Source organism: Echeneis naucrates, chromosome 19 (assembly GCF_900963305.1).
Source record: "Echeneis naucrates chromosome 19, fEcheNa1.1, whole genome shotgun sequence".
Classification (NCBI taxonomy): Eukaryota; Metazoa; Chordata; class Actinopteri; order Carangiformes; family Echeneidae; genus Echeneis; species Echeneis naucrates.
The window spans coordinates 5,082,731-5,104,952 of record NC_042529.1 but is presented as its reverse complement, the minus strand read 5'-3'; the positions used below and the strand labels follow the sequence as shown (position 1 = coordinate 5,104,952).

Below are 22,222 nucleotides of genomic sequence, written 5' to 3'. Positions count from 1 at the left end.
CCATGAGATCTAGAAAGTCAACGTTCCTCAAAAATCTTGGTGGAAATTCTCACGGGCTTCTGAAGGCAAGAGTGGATGAGTCATTAGTGGAAAGAGCGGCAGCTGCCACATCACTGCTGCCGAGGATTGGTCGGGTATGTTGCCATCGCGCTTTTAATACTTAATGTGTTGACCAAGTCGCACTAATGAGCACTCTAGGAGACTTCTTATGCTGGCAGCATAACCTATTTATGTTTTAGCAAAAGTTTTGTCATACCAACATGAAATGCTCTCATAATGGCCACAGGGTTTTTTGGGAATATAAAAAGACTGTATCCTTCAGCTTATTCACAGTAATATTAATAAAAAATGCTTCTGTCTTCTTACACAGAGCACTGCAGTTATTTAAAAAGGTTTAATTATCATATAGGCTGATTGTCATCACAATATTTGGATGGTTGTGGTAGGTAGGTAGTGTAGTTTGACTGCTGATATTTTGACAGGTTTGTAGGTGTTTGTGTTTTTGTTTCAGAACCACCGCTCTGAAATAATTTTGCTTGATTTTGGAAGCTTTTGGGTTTAATGTGTTTGGAATATTCCTCATCTGACTTGAGGCAACACACTTTGTTGTTTTTACGTTGGTTTGGAGGATGTCCCCTTAGACGCTAGCTCAACCGCCTCCTGTAAACAATGTCTTCAGTTCATCTGGTATGTTCACAATGCTGCCTATCAGTCTAGATTTAACTGCTAAAATTACAGAATACTTAGATATTCATGTGGCAGCCACGTACAAATGGAGCTATTGACAAGCTTCAAAATGGAAGTTGAGCTCTCATTCTCTCACTTCATTCTTTGACTCGTGTTCATATCACAAACTGGTAAGGCGATCCGTTTGTCAAAGAAATGTTAAAGTTGTATCTCCTTTGACCCTGAGCTAATTTCGTTACGCAGTTCTTTTCTTGTCAAATACTAACCAGCCTGGCATAAATCAAAGGGACCAGATATTCGAAAAGACTGGTTATTCTTATGGCATCTCTCATGTGATTTAACAAGGCCGCCCAGATTTTTTTAAATGTATTCATATATTTTTTTTCCTAAGCTGTTTCCCAGTTCTGTGATCAACTAACCAGAAATACTTTTTGATGCAAATTTCAAGTGTTGTCTCATTAATTCTGTTTCATCATCAATTCCTTAAGAGAGACTTCACAGGGTTTTGGTTCTAGGAGGCAAACCAGGGAGCTCTAAGCAACAGGACTATTTACTGGATCCACACATTGCTGTTGAGACTTTGCATGTGCTGTCATGAGAAATGTTTTCCACTCCTTGATGATGCCATCATTGTGAATTTTGCTTTTAGTAATCTAACGCTAACGCAGAAAATGCTGCGACTGTTCAAAACGCATTTGGACAAGATTTATGCTTTTTTTTCCTCCCAGCTTCCAATTCCAGTTTTAGCAGTAAGGAAATGTTGCTTCCTGTAGGTCAGATCACAGACTGGCAGTTTATCTAAGAGGACAATTGAACACACACACATGCGCAGAGCTATGAATGTTAGCTACTCTATGAAATCTTATTTTTAAACTGGCCATCAGGACGGAGAAGCCTGGATGGTTCTCATTTTGAACAGGTTAGCGGTGAAGCGACACACTGGGAGCAGAAAACAGAGACACGGGAGCTTCGTCTCATGACTGAAGCCATAAGTAATTTGTGAAGCCCCCAGCCTACACCCAAGGAAAACCATCTCCCACCCACAATTGCAGTAAGCTAACAAATATGGTTGCAATTAAAACACAGTCTTGGTTACTACATAAATTCTGAGCATGTGTTTTAAATTGCCTGGCTCGTACTTCACCCTCCCTTCATAGTGCTGAAGCTCTTTGGTGTGAGCTATGGGAGAGTGAAACTCTGAGTCATTGCTTTTTTTCTTTTCATCAGTTTACTCCTTGGTTTAATATGTTGGGAGGTGTTTTCATTGCATTTCATTCAGAAAATGCTGCCCTGCCTCACGTCTCTTCGAGGAACAGTAACTATGAAAAAGGAAAACGTATGGCTCTTGTCGTCACTCCATCTCCTGCCAGACTCTGCCGCTATTAATTCTGACAAAACAAAGCGTCCAACAATATTTATGACGAGGCTGAGTTTTGGAACAAGGCCCTTGATTTTTTTATTTTTTTTTTCCCCCTCTCCCAACACTGAATTTTGGAGAGAAAAGCTGAGATGACAAAATTGGAGTACGAGTGAAAGTGAAATACAGCAGCTGATTAATAGGAAGCAGCCAGGAAGAAAGAAGATGCTGTGGATACATGTAGAAGTTTGCGTAGAATATTTTTTCATCTTGTCAGGTTGATAACCAACATCTTTTCATCTTTGTGTCTTCTGCGTTACACAGTGTTCATAATCAACCCACAGCCTTCCTAACTAATAAATAAGACAAATAGAAAATTAGGTGATCCTGCTAAAGGATGTGCATTTTGGCATGTTTGGCATTTCCTTCGCTTGTTCGGGCGACCATTAACTGTGTGGTTATGTTTTAATGAAGTGCTGACTGTGAGAAATGTGCAAATCAATGAGTGATCACCTGGAGCTGAGACGCAAAGTTGATACCATTATGTCAGATTTTTTTGAGTTTGTGCGTTGCGGTTATGTCTGGGTGCTGACTACATCCTTTACCCCATCCTGCTGAAGTTTCACCTCTCCTCCTCATTGTAATACGACGACTACATTTATCAAGCTGCACTGCAGATCTTACCCTTTCTGACAGCCGACTCTGCAAAGACGTTTCTAAACTTAAATCGTGACGTAGTTTCATATTAAGTTTAAGCATCCTGACATTGCCAAGTTACTTTTGGTATTTTATATGATACAGAAAATTTTAACAGTATAATTAAATGTCTTGCATGAACAGTGACCCTAATGTATTGATCATTTAGTCTTCAATGTCGTATCTATTAGACGCTGTCACTTATTCTCAGCCAAAAGTTTAGCCATCATCCTCTTCTTTGCTTTGAAGGTCAGAATGACATTGCTATTATTCATTCTGAAAGGGAATTATGTATGAACTACGGGCTGCGCTGCTTGCTGAGGCAATTCTAATAGTGCAACTCCCAGTGGCTTGCTGTGAGATGGCGGCTAAGACAAATGACAGCTGGCCTATTTAATCAGTGCATAGCTAAGTGGTTCCACAGTACTCCTTCTCGACTCGCTACGGAGACAAAGCTGGAGCACTTTTACATCTTGTTTTAAGTGGAGCTGTCGTCCAAAAAGGTCGAGGTGAGAGGGTGGGGCTGGGCGGATGCAGTCGTCAGCAAGTTCACCTTGGATTCACATAGCTGAAATTTTGATTCCGTGATTCAACTACTAATTATGGTGAAGTTCAAGGAGTATTTGTGACCACGATGTCCTTAACCTTTTCACTACAGACAGCAGAGCTGCTCCAGTGATGGAAAACCAGGAAGACCAGAGAGAGCTGAAATTAAATGCAATGAATCAGAAATGAGTCAACATCCTGTGAAATCATCATTTGTCCCTTTTGTGAGGAGTTTTTGCCCCATATCGTGGTCTCAGCCGTTTTTCTAAATACTGTAACTTCTGAGGAGACGAATGGTATCATCAGTATGTAGCTTACATGTTTGTGCAAAGTCTTTCTCTTACATCACAGGATACTTTAAAAAATGTTGCTTGGACCTGTAGAGGTCCGAAGAACAAACCTTTACTCACCTTCAGTAAATACCAATGAGATGAAAAGATATTTCATTTCCTTTTATTATTTTTTTTTTTAACCTTTGGAAGAGTCATTGTTGCTCTAAATGGGATTGGTCAATTGCAGCAGGCAGTCTTTGTAGTGAAAGTTGACACATGTTGGAAAGGACGGGCTGGGACCTCATGGACAAATACTCGCTGTGAGGTTCTTTCTTGGCAGTTTGTCAAAGGCAGTGGGACATAAAGTAGAGAGGACACACACCTGAGTTCAGGCTGTGTGTGTGTGTGTGTGACTGATGTGGTCATTCCAACTGCTGGGCTGCAGAGGCAGTCGGTCTTCTGCGGCTTTGGTATTGATTGCAGACATGCCAAGCAGCTTGTGCATTGTCTGAGAAGACTCCTACTGTGCCGGAAGCCCTAGCTTGACAGATGGCTGGCTAATAGCACGTAACAGACCAACGTGGAAAAAAAAAAAGGTCACTGATGTGGACAAGTGTTATTACACAATTTAGATTTAGACAGATCAAATTAGTACACGAGAAGCTTTCAACCGTCACCGCTAACGTGGTGGTGTGAAGTGATTGCTTCATAATATTCAGTGTAGTTAACTGTCTAAAGAGTTGCATACGAAATGATAGTCGCCTGTAGAATTTACCTTCTTGGGAGAAAAACAAATAAATATTTCCCTGTAGACTAGAGTTAAAACACATTTCCTTAATGACTCACTTTAAAATCATGCCTTTATTAGGACAGCATAAGGAATTCAACATTTTTAGCCGCAAAAAAATTGAGCCTGTTGATCAAAATCCAATCCAAAGCAGTGCCAGGAATGTTGCTGAGGGTTGCCAGCAGGTATCAGATGAGATACCAAAGGGAAAAAATGGGGAATGTATAAACCTTGTCTAACTTAAACTAAAGTCTCCCTGATTCAACAGATCTAGTCTGTTAGTAAGTTTATGTGGTTATATATGCTTCCATGTTCTCATTGATTGATTCTCATCATTTTTTTTTGGCTCCACTGGGTGCTGTGATAAGCCAATTAGTTTCTGGTGTACCCCAGTTTAATACGTTTAGTTCTGCATTTTTTTTCTTATCTTAAAGTAAGGAGAAGTTGCTTTATGGGTATTGTAGTGACAAAAAAAAAAACAACAAGAAATGATAAACTATTTATTGCATTCGAGAATTCGTATCAGATTTTTCAAGGTGACGCATTGAATGCTCGACATTACAGCTGTTTAAAGAATGAACATAATTCAGATAAACCCAAACACACGTGTGCAACTTTCTTTGCTTTCGTTAAGGTTAATTAAGACTTACAGTGTTTATATCTGTAAGATAAGTAAAAATGTGACATGTCCACTTGCACCTGCACTATTAAACCCTGTTTTGTCAAACCTGGTAAAATGATCAGCTTCAGGAACTCGGCCAAAAAAAAAGGGCAGTAATCCAAAGATGATTTCTTTCCTCTCTGGAGGATAAATGATCGTAATCGATAATTTCATCTTTTGCTTGGGTTTCACACTATCAATATGCAATTTTGAACGCTTTGTTTAGTGTCTTGGAATAAAAACTGGAGAATTGCCATTGATTAGAAGACTGCACTCGGGTCTGTGTGGAGCATTCCTCACAGCCTCTAGCTGATCGCTTTAGCTGAGGCTTTATTCTTATTCTAGAGTGATGAGTTTGCAGCTGAGCCGAGGCTGTGCCAGGCAGCCAGTGGGGGAGCTGACACTGGGCGACCTGTCTGTTTTTGTGAGTCAATCATGGGTTAAAAGGACCAACTGCCTGGAAACACTTGCTTCCCAAATACCTCAGAAGACAGTCTCACTCTAAGCTGTTGGCAGGTACGACTCGGGTTATCTGCATAACTGAAAGATAAGTGCCAACGGCACCAACACGCAAGCTATTATTAAAGCCTTATAAGTCTGAGCACATTCTCCTGTGAACACATTTATTTTGTCCAAGTAAACTTCCCCAGCGGCACGTTTTCCACTCATTATACTGTGTTTTGAATCTTTAAATCCCAGATGCTGATAACAGAAATGATCGGGATCTACAACTCTGACTGTTCATGTTATGTCAAAATAAAAATCTGTTGCAATCCACATTAATGCTACATTTGTCACCTTTAAAATATCTTGTGGGTTGTTTTTTTTTTTTCTTTTTTTTTCCGGGGACTTGTAATGGAGGTGTCAGTCATTGATTGTGGTCACAGATGGGCTTGGGACTGCCGCACGCAACAAGAGACAGCCTTTCAGTAGGGCTGGCATTTGATGAAATGGTCTTTTGTGTGTTTGTATATATGTGTGTGCGTCTGTCTGGCTAAATACTTGATAAAGTCAGAGCCCTGCAGCTCAGATGTTGGTGGGTCATGGAGGCAGTTTTAGATTTCAGTGAGTGGCAGCTCTACTCTGATCGACCTTTAAGGATGTAGATGAAGTTGTCTCACCGCTGTGGCTGACACCTCAGTGTCTTTTTGTCTGAAAAAGGAAGACACAGATTGTGGAGAGGAGAAATACATTTTTATCTCACATTTTTCTACCTGAAACTTCAGCCTTCCTATTGTGCCATTTAAGGTAATGCACACATCAAGTGAATGTGAAAATTAGAGTTGGTCTGCCTAAAAACCACATATGATCATCACTTGTAAAGAAATAAAAAAGCTGGGATTAATTCAATTGCAGCAATGGTTGTTTTGTATTTTGTACTGTGTTTGGACTGTAATCATGTACAGTAGGATGACAGTGGGTTTTGACATGCACCTAACTAAATTATCAGAACAGCAGAATGTGTGGTTTCAGAAGTGATCTAATATGAAACCCCATTTGTGTAACACCAAGCACAATCTTGTAACCTATTGTGATGCTGAAAGTAAACAAATAAACATTACTCTGCAAACATGCAACAGAATAAGCTTTTGCACAAATACATTATTTGAATATTGTTTGGTTTTGCTGCAAATGGCCAATTGTTCCACAGAGGTAATGTTGTGCTGCTACAATTAAGTTGTTAAATGAGAGAGCTGATGCGGTTAGTGAAGCTGTTGATATAATTATAATTTGTTACATTCTTTATTCCTTTTGTTTTTTGTTTTTTAAAAACTTTTGCAGTTGTAGAGAAGATCGAACGAAAATTCAGATTGTTGCTTTATTAGGAGAACTAGTGGAATGGTTTATTTGAAATCGTTTGGAGATATCCATCCAGCATTAACAGTCAGGCTGAGGTCAGGCTCATTCTCAGCTTTGGTACAGCAATAAGCCCAAGGTTCAAAGGTCAAGTAACTGTGCAGTCAGCTGGAACATCATGTAAGTGCTATATGCCCCCCCCCCTTTCCAAAAAAACAAAAACTAAACTGTTTTGGATGTTAAGGCCAAATTAATGGTTGGATCTATGTTTTCTCTGGATTACTAAATCAGTGCCGAAGAGTTTCACAAGATTACACGGGAAGTCATTTCCTTAATCTGTTCCAGCAATTTTGAGTCGCTCATGACGTAAAGTAGAACAGGTACATGTGTCGAATATTAAGAAACTTTCCTCTCCTCTCCTGCCTAATTGCAGCTAAGTGTGACTGTCTCTCCTCGTCCTTCATTCTTTGATCCTTGCTGTGCATGACTGTCTGTGCCTGGTTTTTAAAGACTGTTTGACAGTTTGATGTTATCAGTAGGTAACTCCAGGCAACCTCTCTTTCTGCCTTTTATGACTGATCTTCCTACCCTTCGTCTGTTCTGTGGGACAGAAGAGCATCACTCTCTCATCACTGGCAGTGTGGCGTCTGCTTCAGTGCAACGCACCTCAGCTCGGTGATCAGACATAAGAGCATGAGAAACAGATCTTAGGCGTTTTTCATCATTGCATATGTCTAATTTTGACTTCGACTCGCACCGCCAGGTGCTGCAGATACCACCTGATGAAGGTCAACTGTTGTCTCCTATGCTTGTCAGTGAAGTGACAGTCTTGGCGAAGAGCCACCAAAGAGGTTTCAAAGTAAACTTGCTGAGTCAATTAGTAAGCTTCTTCAAATATTTTAATGTAATTATGCCCTCATTAGCATTTGCATCGCAAGAGATGTAACACAGGGCAGGAAATAATTAGCTAGTTCTTGCTGTGCAAAAGGCTAATCTGTGTGGATTCTGCCAGTTTATTTCCCCACGCTGTGTGTTGAAGAAACAGCTAATCCCTGAGTGTGTTATTGTTGTTTCACAAAAGTTTAATTTGTGAAAGCACAGAAAAAGGTAAATCCTGTCTTCACCCAAGTCCTGAATATTATTTTCAAGATCTTTTTATTTTGGTTGAGGAATCATAGAGGAAGTGTTTCATTCATTCGACAGTGCTGTGTGCTTTGCACATGTGTGTGCAAAGTGCAGATAGGTTGGCTTTTGCAGAGACAGTGCAGATATTTGGGTACCGCCACAAATAAAAACAGAGATCACTGAGTGAGAAAGCCTGTGAAGACATTTTTCTCAGTTCTCTGTAATAAGCCAGGTTCTACCCTCTGTCCCTGTTGTATTGGGAAGATGATTTTCAATTAAAGGAATAGCTTTGCTCTGCGGAGGCAATGGAAGCAAAATTATCCTGCGTTAGATTGTACCCTGAGGTCTGTGTTGGAGCTGGGCACATGGCAGGAAAATCTGCCAAAAGGTATTACTGCTGTTGGCATCTAGATCTGTATGTTGTAGATAACCACCTGCTCCTCCTTTCATTTTACTTCTCTTCAAGCTCCAAATCCTTCCGCTTCCTCTGCTGTACACTTTTACACTGTTAAGTTTCTCCATTTACCTCTTTATTTATTTATTTATTTATTTATTTATTTATACGAGGTATTGTTAATCTTCCTGTCGTCATGCAAAGCATCAGCATTTCCTTTTGGCTGACTAATAAGGGCCTCGTCTATTGTGATACAGTAATATCTCAAGCGGCATTTCCTGCCTGCTTCCAAGCAGAGGGAGGAGAAATCAAGTCTTGGGGCTTCCCTTCTCTCACAGCACAGCTGCTGTGGTATTAATTTCAGGTTAATTACAATAGCACTATCTCCACCATCCAATGCAGATAAAGCTACAAGGCTGTTGTATATAATTGGTTTAAGAGGGAAGAGGGTGATTTATCTGTATTTCAAAATCCTGGGTTGAGTATTTGCATTTGCCTCTTAATAAGAACCATCGTGCTTCCATCTGAATGCCTAAACCTCTTATTAAACTCTATTAGAGAGGGACTTAAAATTAATTATCATGTTTTCCCAGGCTAGTATGTCACTGACAAAGCCTTTCCTCCGTCTGAATGCTACCAATATGCTATATTGTCGATTGTCTGCGTTCACTGGGCACGCCACTGCCTTATATATGTGAAAGGATTTATTGCAGCATTTCAGCCAAATCCCTGTTTACTGCATCACTGCGTATTTTAATAACATATTTAAGGGCTTTCATTTCTTTTACAGTGTTTGAAATTATTGTCATTTTTCAGGAGCAGAAAGTAATTAAGGAAAGTGGGTATTATTTAATTTGGCAGTCACTGGAATTTCCGTAGACTCAACAAGTCTGACTCCAGTACTCCCAGTATTATGATAGGGTTGTAAAAACTTTTGTCCAGCCGACTATCCTGCTACAGGAATACCTGAGTGTTGTTCTGAAATGCAAGAGTTCCTACCAGCATCCCCTGCTAGTGGACTTTGTTCACATGAAGTTTGAGACCAGGATTCAGCAGCTTTGGCCCACTTCAAACCTGCAGTACCACATACCAGCCAGTGGGAGTTAAAGTATCACTCATTACGGAATAGGTTGGGATTATTTTTTAAACAATTAATAATTTTCATTATTAAGTGAGAGGATTTGCAGAGGTTTTTACTCTTCTGTGTCGTTTCTTTTTGACTTCTTATCTTTGGTTGTTGGAATATTTTTCTGGCAAAACAAGGCATTTAAAGATAACAGTGGGCACTTAAAATCAGAATTTTATCACAATATCTCCCACATATTGGCATAAACGTATTGAAGTGTGCTGGGGATGTTTGTTTGGCTTTTATTATGGAGTTGTCAGTGGAGAGAAATGAAGGGAGAGAGAAGGGGCTCCCAGACTTGAGGTTTATGGTTGGGAGTTTAACTTCCAGGCCATCGGAAGCATGGGTGATGCAGTTCATTTTCAGATCAAATCGCAATTGCAAATGTTTTACGGGAAAGGATTTATGAGAAAAATGAACCCAATGAGGTCTGCTGAGCAACTAAATGTAAAGCGCTTTGTTTTTTTTTAACAGAACAAATGTAAGGACAGTTATTTTGTTATTCAAAGTTTTTCTTAGCCAAACTCAAAAGAATTTGAGGAAGGATTTGAAATGCAAATTTTATTCTGGATTCAGATTTGTATTGAAATGCTTTTGAATGCATTCGTCAGAGACTTCTGTATGCACGATTGCTGAGGTTGAGCGACAGAGGAAGAGTTAGTCAGACGCCACAGATTTTGCAGAGATGCAGTGGAAACAGTGAGTCCTTCCAGCTGACTCTCTTCACAGGCCGCTATTCCTCCCATTATCCTAACAGCACTCGACAGATCCCTGAAGAATACCTGTCAGCTCTGTAGCCGGCCTGATCTTACCACCAACAGAGCTCATGAGGAAGATGTAGTAAACACCTGCAGCAGCATCTCAGTCCGCTCACATTTGTCCCATACAAATGACTTCACCAGGCTGAGGTCAGACAGAGGCCTGTTTGTTTTGGGCTCATGTCCTCTGAGGCACCAAGACTGCAACTGCATGTTCAGAAAACATTTTATTGCCAAATCCAACTCCATATTGGAGGTAATAGAATTTAAATTCACAGGAGATTAAAGTCTTCTGCATTACAGTACATGCAGCACCAAAACTAAGCCTTGTATGTGAGACCGTTTGGATATTATTATCCTCCCTCTAGAGAGTTGAATTTGACCCACTATGCTCTACAGTGAGCCAGTCCTTCAAAATAAAAGTGCTCTGTTTTTATATCGAAATGCATTAGCTGTATATGATGAGGTGTATAATCAAGTCATATAGCCGTAAGTATTCAGAGATATATAATTTAACAGGCTGATCTGGGTTGTTCATTTACAATCACATATCCATACGAGAATACAGTATCTGCTCTGTGTGGTGGTGGTGGGGGTGCTCTCTGCTGACTCCACTGAGACCCATACTGCAGCTGGAGTGTAATAATCATCGTCTATTCAGTCCTGCTGCCTGGAAAAGGGTGTCCTCTGTGCTTATTGAACTCCTCATTCAAGTTGAGAACTGTATTAAATTCATATTCTCCTGCTCTGTCTTACTGTATATTATTATTTTCTCATTCTCTTTGTTTCTCTCAGTGTGATTGCACATCTCTCCCTCCATCTTGCATAACCTTGCTTGAGCTATTTTGTCCAGTCTTCAAAAAAAACCCCAAAAAAACACAAGGCCACAGGCATGATGGGAATGATACAGCATATAATGAATTTTCTATCCCATAATGCACGCATAATTATCATTCACGGTTTTGCCTCAATGTCAGTTAATTGACTGGCTCTCTGTAAAATGTGGTGAAAAAGTCTGTCCAAAACCCAGATATTTAGTTAAATGAGGCAAAAAAACAAACAAAAAACAACCAAGATGCTGCAACTATAAAAAAAAAAAACAAAAACAAATATATATATATATATATATATATATATATATATATATATATATATATATATATATATATTTCATGTTACAGCATAGGGCGGCTTTTTTAAATGCACTGGGGGTAAAATTTTAATTCATAAACAATCCTTGATTCGAAACATCATTCTAAAAACAGCCCAGTTTATCAAATGGGCTCTCAGGGGTCATTTTCAGACAAACATTTTGCCCGGGAGTAATGCTTTGAAATCGCTTTCCTTTTGTCACTGAGCACAAACTGGCACTTAAAAAATAGATCAGCTTCTGAAGGCAGCACAGATCAACTGTCAAACTACAAGAGGTAAACAGTGTGTGACAGTAGGTTCTGAAAAATCAGTCTGCATTGCCGTCTGCTTTCTCTTTGTGAGCACCCAAAACTCCCCCTTCTCTCCCACTTTGATGATAGTCAGGCCATCTTTAGTACATTTCTGTTAGATCCACTTTCTTACTCGAAGAAATCTCACTAATCAGGGCTGGACAATTCACGGAAAAAGTATTACTGTCTGGTATTACTATCACCAACTTAATTTGGTGAAGGCTTTCCCTGAATGTGTCTGTTCATTAACTGCCCCCTAAAAAAAGAAATACTACTTTGATTTCAGGCCTGAGCCTCAGCCACTTTCAAAGCAAAGCTGCTGATATGAATGACACGAGTGCAAAAACTAAACCTCAGGCTACGGCCACACCGATATGTTTTAGTTTTGAAGCTTCATTCCTAATTCATAAACTCTGAGGTTGTGTTATAGTCTGGAGACCAAAGATAGTGCAGCCAATTAGGTTATTGGCTTGGAGTGCATTGCTGACCTTGAAGACAATAAACTAATAAAAATTTATACGGTAATTGTCATCTGTATGTGTTTGAAATAATTAAATTGATTAAGCTTTATCACCCTGCTCCACCATGAAATGCTCTAAGCCTCATATATCCATATACAAATTCTGACAATGTAAATATTTCCAACCTTGAAAATCCCCAGCGTTGGTTTAAAAAAAAAAAAAAAAAAAAAAAAAGATAAGAAGATACTAATGAATGTCACTGCGCCATCCTTCCTTAATCTGACTTGAACTCTCACTCTTTTGCACGTTGGCTTTTGTGCCACATTAGGTGAACTCAGAATCAGCATGACCAGATCAAGCTGCTGCAGAGGTGCGATGCCGTGACTGAACAGGGCTCTCAACGCCGTCATCCCAGGATGGTTCTGCTCCTTTGACTCTTCACGAGCCCAGTCCAGGCTGAGAGTAGCCTCATATCCCCTCCGCTACTCCCCCTGGAGCACTCTCTTGTTTGGATTTCACTGGCTGTCTCTCTTTACAAGCTTACAGGCTACAGACACTTTACACAAAAACACCAAGAGGCCCGCTCTCTTTCCAGCGAGCACTTTCAACACACTTCTTTTTCCTCCCGTGTTATTCCCCACCCCCTCCTTCATCAGCGTAGTATACTCTCATCTCATGTAATGATACGTTATACCCCTTGTAGATTAGTGCAGGTTATTAGTGAGCCTAAAGTGTAGAATTACAATCAGTCCAATGTTTAGACCAGGCTGCTTATAATTGTTGGAGAAGGTGTAGATGTATGCTGGCTAAGTGGATGGGCCTGTAATCTGATTCCTTGCTCGTTTCCTCTGATGACAATGTTCTGCGAGTTTGCAGTCTTTTGCAAGAGGTTATTCATGGTAATGAGCAAATAATGCTGCTGTTTATTCTGTTTCCAGAAAAATTATTAGCATACCGCACTCAGGGGAGAATGAAGTCCACTTCCTCATCCTCTCTGTCTTTTTCCTCTGAATGATCATCTCCCTCATTCAATCAATTACGACCAAGTGAGGGAGTGAGTAAATTGTTAATTTACTCTTTTGTAAAAAGACACACACACACACACACACACACGCACACAATCATCTTGCACCATCATTGCCTTACATGTCAAGGTTGTGTTTGATAGTCTTGATTCATTCAGCTTCTTCCTGTATTGCCGTTGCACTCATTTCGTAGTTGCATCTCTTGCCCAGTGAGGATCTCGTCTGCTGTCTGGGCTGCCATTTGTTCCATATGAATTCTGAAGCTTATATTGGAGCTGTTTGTTTGGGCTGCCCCCTTCTCAGCACCTGCCATTCAGATAACACGCTGATGCAGCTGGGCCTGCCAGCCAGTTCCAAAGCAAACACATTGATGTAGCAGTTGATGGCTTTATATGCTTACCTGGCTGCACTTAATGATAGATTAATTGAGGGCACCCTGCTGTATGTGACTGCCTTGCTCTCTAATGGTTGCACACAGATTAATCCCACCTCTCTTTCCATTGTTTCGTTGCTTCCCCCCTCCCATGTAGGTACCTTTTGTGTCTCAGTGTGGTACCACTGAAATCATTTCCTGGGGTCTTTGTTCAATTGTCAGCCTACAGCTTGTGTTCTGGTGGATTCGCTGGGCATGTTGGATTGTTCTGGGGATCACAGAATGCACTGTAGACGTGTGTGTATGTGCACATACACTTTGATAACAAAACGGCTCAGTGTTGAATGAAATGGGCTGCTCAGTGGCATTTTAGGCCCTGACTAAATGGTGAAATGGTTGGATAAACAGTCTGAATATAATAGACATATTATAGATTGTGCCTTTGGTGTTGAGCAACAGCTCCCATGAATTGTCTTTAAGCAAGTGCTGATAAGTGCATACTTTATACTTTAGAAGCAACAATCTTACAAGCTGACTGCTGTGGCCCCTTGAACCCTTGAAGCCCCGGCCCATCCACCAACCAGAAGGTCAACAGGCGCCAAATCCATCCAAGGGCAAGATGCTGAACTTGATTGCCTCTGATGTAACGTGTGTGTGTGTGTGTGGTATAAAGTGCTATATGTGTAAAAGGAGACAATGAATGCTTGTGAATTGTTGGTCTTCGTGCGTTATTGTGAAGGGAAAAGGACTATATAAGTTCAGTCTATTCACCATCTGGACACATGATGTACTGTAATGTAGAGATCAATATTTTTCTTCTGTACCAAATCAGAGATTCAGATAATTTGGAAGTTACTATTTCAGTAAAATTATGAGGCTGCCTTTTCATAGTCCATAGTGATAACGAATGCTGTCAGAAAAGCCAAAAAAGAACTTTTAAAGAAATTAGTTGACCTCAGTGACCTTCAGGTATCTGTCACTGGGACGATTTTCAGTAATCTAGTGTGGGAGAGAAAATATTTGAAAATGATTTCACTGCTGTTGCAAAAGGGGCAAAAAACAAAAAATGCTTTGTTCTAGATAATTGGCTGCCATTGCAGCTTAAAAGCTAAACTGAAAACATTTGTGGGCCACCTGATATTTTAATTAAACATAATCTGCTCCTCAAAGTGGTCGATTCATTTCGTGTACCATCAGCATGAAGGGAAAGGCTCCAGTAGCTGGCTCGTGGCGGGAACCCCCACCACTGTTTTTTTTTTTTCCTCTTTAACTAAGTCGTCTGTCACCTCAGCAGGACGTGCAAACACACAGGTATAAGGCGCACACTTGTGTAGTTCCCTCGCAGGTGTCCTTGCAACATGAACACCTCCATCTGTCACGCTGTCAGGGTATAGACTGTGTTTGTGTGTGGACGCCCTTTCACTCTTTCTCAAAGACAGGTGTCGGTCATGGCTGGTTTGACAGCGACATGTTGTTCACCTTTCACTGAACGAAAGAACAAATGTCAACCAATCCAATCAGGGTTTTATTGTCGTTCTGACGTGACCTTGACACAGTGATGGAGCTTCGACGTGAGACACAAGATGCTGTGTGCTGTCTCTTGAATGCAGGGACTTGTAATGCTAATTGAAGTAGTAATTTTGCTGAGGATTTATGTTTACTGCCCTCTTGGTTTGCTTGTTAGCGGGAAGTTTGGCTCAAAGAAATGTGTGATTCGGTTTTTTTGGAGCAGATCCTGTGATGTTTTTTTTGTTGTTTTTTTTTTTCTCCTACACGCTTTATGAAAATCAAGGATTTTCTCTGTCTAGTTATCCACAGTCAACATATTTGTCGTGTCGCCTTATATGATTGGCAACTTCACAGAACTCATCAGCACATGCAAATTTAACATAGACAAACAAAGTATGGTTTTGTTATGCTGAGTAGGAAATCAAAAAAAGCATCTCACCTGTTTGTTGTAACAACAACCACAACACATCATAGGTGCTTCAATATTTTCTTCTAATCTTTTGTCTCAACACTGTAATTCTGGGGAAATCTCTCTTCTACTGGCATGACTGTTGTTTTGGCACCCTCCCTCATTACTGGTTTCTCCTCAGTGGGTGGTAGAAAACTGTTGATATTACAACATTGATAGTGCCAGGCCCAGTCCTCACTGTGTCAGTCGGTGTGGGTGGACATCATGTGGATGTGTGATGCCTCTACTACACCATGCAATGGTGCGGCACACACTAAGCACCACAAGGGAGCCGAATCCTTAACCTATCCCTTCCCGTCCTCCTGTAATATCCCCTCCTCTTATATTGTCGTCTGTCATCTCTCTGCAGCAATCTATAACTATGATGCCCGAGGAGAAGAGGAGCTGTCACTGCAGATTGGAGACACAGTGCACATACTTGAGACATATGAAGGTGAGAACAGGCTTACTGATGGCAGCCTTGATCAGAGCTGACACGCCAATGCTGGACATAAGTTTCCTGTCATCACTGATAATTTCTTTCGTTTTGTCAAATTTTCCTGCACTTGCTCATTAAGATGATATATTTAGCTAATTTGATGGTATCTTCCTGTAAATGCAGGCTATAGCAACCCCACCCACCCTTCACTTTGCCTGCCCCCATCTTATTTACACTGTAGATATTTTCAGCTTTATTCAACTTTCAACTTTCAACTTTATTCCTTATTTCAAATTGAAAATAATACAAAATAATACAACTTTGTGGGAGTTCTTACGTGGATGGGAAAAACAATTAATGTTTACCATAATCCTGTTTTCCAACAGACTGGTACAGAGGCCATAGGCTGAGGAGAAAATCCAAAAAGGTGAGCTGCCAGTAAGCAGTGGTTTCACACCACCACATGCATTAGTAAGAGGTTCATCTTTACAACTCTGTTTTTAGCTGTTTAACTTCTGTCCCAGTTTTATCAGATAAAGTCATCAGCACTGATATCGCTTCCTCCTCCAGGGTATATTTCCTGCTTGCTACATACACTTGAAAGAGGCCACAGTCGAGGGCAGTGGGTTAGTATTCTTCTACTTCTGCTTTTGAATTATGTGATTTTATTTTATTTTTTTATTTTTTTACTGTGGCTGACAATAACTACAGGAATAAAAATAAAAAAGAGGTTTGGCCTCAGCTTACCTCCTGACCCACAGAGGAGCATTTCAACTAAGTTGTGTCAACAGCATCAGAGGGTGTTTCACTGGAATGTTCTGCTGTTGATCTTGTGTGTCGTGTGTATACTGTTCAAAAAGTCTTTGTGGTTTTTTGTTTGTTTGATCAGTTTTCTTTGATTCCCCTTTTCGCAACATGAGAAGAATAAACCTACATTTCAAAGTCCTTGAATCCAACCGAGAGCGTTGAGGATTTGTGTTTTAAATTTATTTATTTTGCAGAATCATAACCAAAGGATTTAAACAAACCTGTGAAATTAATTATAATTTACTCAGATAGCAAGCAACATGTTTCATCCCAACCGTGGAAGTGATATGTGATGATTTCTCTTGGAATAAAAGACTTTGAGACCCTTGATGATCTCAGAGGTTTCCCTGCTGTCTCACCTCACATTTAAAGTGTGATCAGAAACAGTGTGGACAGGGACGGGCAGCGACGGCACAGAATCACCAGATCAAAATTGTTGACTTTCACTGCAGGCAAAAGGAGACAGTGATTCCCACAGAGCTGCCCCTGGTTCAGGAGGTTACCACCACACTGCGGGAATGGGCTACAATATGGAGGGACTTGTATGTGGTAAGCCAGTCTGTCCTTTCCCAATGGAAACACACACACACACACACACACACACACACACACACACACGTTCTGTACAGTGCAAACAGCAGAGCTTATATTTGGGCTCATCAAAGTAAATGAAAAAAATATGTGCATAAATGTTTTATAAGCTGCATTTTATGTTTGTTAGACCTCAAGTTTGATATATGGTGGAGTCAGGCTTAGTTTGTCTCAGAGACTGTAATATAATCATACAGTGTAAAATTACTTTTATTTTACCACTACTACTGTTCCTTTCCTTGCTTTATGCATTGAAGGATGGTGTTCTATATAAAATTAAGTATTTTAGTATTGCTATTTTTTATAAATGAAGCTGCCAGAGTTACTTTTGTCATGTTATAATGAAACATTTTAATAGATGTACCCCAAAACTCAGCAATGATCAGACTCTTTCATGTGGGATTTATATATATTTACAAAATCTTTTGGAATTTTTCTCACCGGGTCATCAATTTTTGTTTCACCTGCATTGTCATGTACTCCTGCTAATGACTTATCTGCTGGAAAGAGACAGTCAACAGTGTAGATAAAGGAGCATGTGGACATAACAATTTCCCTCATTGTGTTTCCATTGACAGGGGGACAAGCGTGAGATGTTTAACTCTGTTCGTGACATGATCTACGACCTTATCGAATGGCGTTCCCAGATCCTTTCTGGCACCCTCCCACAGGATGAACTCACAGAACTCAAACAGAGAGTCACCTCCAAGATAGACTACGGCAACAAGTGAGGATCCAGCATTTGAGGATCTTTTAGCCTTGTCCTTCCCGCCTCCAGCTTATATCCCTTTATCCTCATATCTACCCTGGTGAATGACTCTTGTTGGACTAGGTCAGCAATGTCAGTCAATAGATTTGACAGGTCATCACTTGGCTCGAAGAAAACGGGAGGGATTTTGCTGTATTCCATCATTAAATGACAGCCCTCGCTGTGTCTGCAGTGTGGCTAGAAAATTGGTAGAAAATTAAAAATGTGAAGCTCCCTTCTGCTCTTGTGATGAAACTTTAAAGCTGTGGCCAGGTAAAGAAAAGGCAGGGATGAGGTGAGGGACTGCACTGTGCATTGCATTCTGGCAGCATTCGGGCTCCACAGAAGAATGACAAAAGAGAAAATAGGGGAGTTTTGAAAGACAACAGTGGGGCTGAGGGACTATTACATCAGGAGAAAATGTGATGAGTGCTGTTTCCTTCCCTACAGTGACGCATTTTCATATTTTTTTTTTTTTTTTTTTTTTTTTAAAACCTCCGTGGTTTCTGGCACTTGTTTATGCTCCCCCATTTTCACGCAAGGTACCTGGATCTTGATCTGGTGGTCAGAGACAAAGACGGGAACATCCTGGACCCAGAGCTCACCAGCACCATCAGCCTGTTCAGGGCACATGAGGCTGCATCCAAACAAATCGAGGACCGCATCCAAGAGGAGAAGGTAAAGATAGAGTCCACTCACCCATCACAAGAACACAACAACATTTTCAAACCTGCAGCTTCCCTCCATCTTTATTGAGATAGTATATTGAAGATAAGGAAAAGCACATTAATGCATGGAACTGCTCCTCATATAAAATGTTCAAGATAACTGCTCATTTGTCTCCGTCAGGGAAAGCTTTACACTACAGCGGTGTCTCTCTGATCCCTATGCACAATAAGAGTACCATTTGTCAATGCATTAGTTAATGATTTAATCCTAACATGAAATTTTAGCATTCTCGCATATTAAGCTTGGCACACATCAGCAAGTTAGCAGCAGTGTGTTAGCTTCACAGAGCTGCTAGCATGGCTATTATCTCGTTTTTTTATTAGTACTGGTCAACTTATTGTGATTGATGCAAGTAATTAATAAAGGCACACTCATTTAGGTTTGTTGGGACTGTAATCCCACGGCTTCCCTCCGAAAAGGAAGATATTCAAGCCATATACATAGCAATATAAACTATCAAGAGGTGTCCTTAATTTTGTCTGATTTCACAGCAGGTTGTATGAGCCTCGGTGCATTTCAAGGAAATATAAATGTCTTTTAAAGAAAGCAGAATCACTGTAGCCCAACCTGGAATGGAGTTTTGACATTTGGATAACTTGATTGTTGCTATAAAATGAAGCCATGCCTGTTACACAAAGACGCTTGATGGCTCAGACTCGGGGTCTCCTTCAGTCTATTTTATTTTGGCATATCAGCACTGTGCCTTACCTGAATGTCAGCTGGAAGCACAGAAGAGTGTCGGCTGCAAAGTGCCACGCACTTATGCGGTCTGATCTCATGTGCCCTTTTCAACCAGAGGTCTTCATTGCATATGCATGGGCAGTAAGTAATTGTCCAGGTCATTGTGATAAATGTTAATGATGTGGCTCCAGCAGTTTTTTGAAGGGCATCCAGAGGATCTCACAATCAGTCCACCTTTTACTGTGAATGCATGGGAGAGGGAAGTGAATGGGAAAGCGTTTTACAGTGTACCAAATAATGGGTTCTTCTGGCTTTATAGGTGTTGTTTAGTCTTTCTCCCTTTGCTCAGTTTTCAGACAGACAAGAGGGCACTGGCAGATATTCAATAACTTGGTGTGCAATTGTGAGCCACACCTACATACGGTGTCTTTTTCTATGTACAATGATGTTGCTCATTGTTCAAACCACAATGGTGTGAACCGACCTGCATGAAAAGCTATGGAAGACTGCCCAATATTGAATGTGATACCTCTGTTCCTCTTTTACAGTCCCAGAAGCAGAATATTGATCTGACCAGGCAGGCGAAGTTTGCCTCCACTCCAGCATTTGCCCTCTTTGTGACTCTGAAGAACGTGGTGTGTAAGATTGGTGAGGACGCAGAGGTTCTCATGTCACTGTATGACCCTGTGGAGTCCAAGTTTATCAGGTAAACCCACAGCCATCAGGAACAGAAACTATTTTACTGTAGTTTTATGATGTTGATGCCTTTTAAATCAATGGGAAAAGTCAAAGTACAAGAGTAAGAATATATTCTGATAGTGTCTTTCCATTTTTCAATCCAAATGATTGCTTGTAATAGATTTAGGTTTTTGCATATTATAATAAGTCATAGCATTTGACTCCATTTGACTTCGAGGCAACAGTGTCAGCAATAATGAAGTGAATATGCAGCTGGTAAAGCTGAGTCATCAGATGATGAATTTAGATCTGCTCTTTGCATACACACGACTGAAGCTACAGCCTTGTATGAACCATGTAACCGATATAACACACAGACACAGTCTGCAAGTACACGATCAGAACAAGCACAGCCTGCTGGCCAGGGATTTTCTATTATTTTGGGATTGTGACAGCAAATTATCATGTTGAGCTGCTCGGCTGCGGAATGCTTCGTTTGCACCCAACATCAGTGGTGTAGTTGGTTTCCAAAGCGGATCAGTGTCTTCATTAACACTCAGGCTTCTGCAGCTTTTCTGAGAAACTCTTGTTAATGCAACTTATCTCATTTTTATTTTTACTTACCATATCATAGATGGCTAAATGCAAATATCCAAATTGAGTCACGCTGCTGGTTTTCTCATCTCTCCCTCAGTGAAAACTACCTGGTGAAATGGTCCAGCTCAGGTCTTGTTAAAGACATAGACCAGCTTCATAATCTGCGGGCGGTCTTCACGGTGAGTGTGTTGCGTGCACTCTCCCCTGTGCCTGGGGTTGTGCAGGTTTGGCCTTTGGGTAGCGCACATTCAGCCACGTTATGAGGCATGTGGGCGACTGTTTGCAGAGTCTGTATTTGTTAAGCTCTTTCAGAAAGAGACCATCTCGCTGTATATATTTACCAAGGCAGTCACCTCTAGCTAATGGAAGCCCAAGGGCAGAAGGGTCGACGTGCACACACCGCTGGGAGCACTTTGCTAGTTTTGGAAGGTATTGCCCACAGGAAATGAATCTCTGGGCACAATCACAGCTGTCGCTGGAGCAGTTTGTGGTGAAATGTTTACCCATAGCACAGACTCATCCTCACCTCAGAAGGTGCCATTAATTCATCTGTCATTGTGCATCCTGCCATTGGTAAAGCCTTGTACGAGCCTGTTACCAAATGTGACTTCAAATCCAGATAGATTTGGATCACAATTGTTTTGCTCCGATTGCAACTTATTGTTTAGCGTCTGTAAAGCATTTTCAAAACTTTCTTTTCTTTTTTCTCCTCCTCAGGACTTGGGTAGTGAGGATCTTAAAAGAGAAAAGATCAGTTTTGTGTGTCAGATTGTCAGGGTGGGACGCATGGAGCTACGAGACAACAACACCAAGAAGCTGACGTCAGGGCTAAGAAGACCCTTTGGAGTGGCGGGTAAAGCAGACTACACAAAGACTCAGTGACAACCAGCCAAAATGCATGAGTTGTAAAACTGTAGACGGACGTTGGCCATCTTATCTCAGAACTTTGTATAACTTTGAACAATGTGAGTAAACCTTGGGAGTCGTTTTATGTTACGCTTCAGAGTAGGTATTGTGTCAAAGTCTTTGTATGAACGAACAAAGCATTGGCCAAGTCAGAGATATCCAAGTAAAACAGAAAAAAAAAAAAAAAAGGATTTATCTCCTCTTGGCATGTGGCCAAGCATATTGTAAACTAATTAGATTGGCATTTTGCCTGCTGTTTTCCACAGAGAAAATTATTCCCCTCTCTTTGTGTCTTTGTTCCCCCCAGTGCCACTTAAAGGAAAGGTAAATGTTAGCCTTAAATTCTCATAGCTTATATTAAGACATGTTCATCATACAGAGCCTAATTTTTGAGATTTGCCCTTATTGAAAGTAGTCTGTCCAGTCGAACAACAGCACAGTCACCAGTATGCGTCACTGCTGATACTCGTCTCCTGTTCACGCGAGTCGAAGCCTGCAGAATCTGTTTTGGCTCCAGCTCCTCAAAGTTGTTAATTTTGCACAGTCAGCAAATCGAAAAAAGAAGGAAAAAAAAAAAAGTCC

At 40.7% G+C, this 22,222-nt stretch overlaps 1 protein-coding gene across 1 annotated transcript in view; it reads left to right on the top strand.

Annotated features, from left to right (window-relative positions):
- dock1 (dedicator of cytokinesis 1) overlaps positions 1–22,222 on the top strand; it is a 157,427-nt gene that overhangs the window by 1,269 nt on the left and 133,936 nt on the right. The window contains exons 2-10 of the mRNA XM_029527112.1: positions 15,835–15,918; positions 16,290–16,330; positions 16,474–16,529; positions 17,163–17,259; positions 17,880–18,028; positions 18,592–18,727; positions 20,008–20,165; positions 20,832–20,913; positions 21,452–21,587. Of these exons, the coding sequence (XP_029382972.1) occupies positions 15,835–15,918; positions 16,290–16,330; positions 16,474–16,529; positions 17,163–17,259; positions 17,880–18,028; positions 18,592–18,727; positions 20,008–20,165; positions 20,832–20,913; positions 21,452–21,587 (939 nt within the window). The remainder of the gene's footprint in view (positions 1–15,834; positions 15,919–16,289; positions 16,331–16,473; positions 16,530–17,162; positions 17,260–17,879; positions 18,029–18,591; positions 18,728–20,007; positions 20,166–20,831; positions 20,914–21,451; positions 21,588–22,222) is intronic.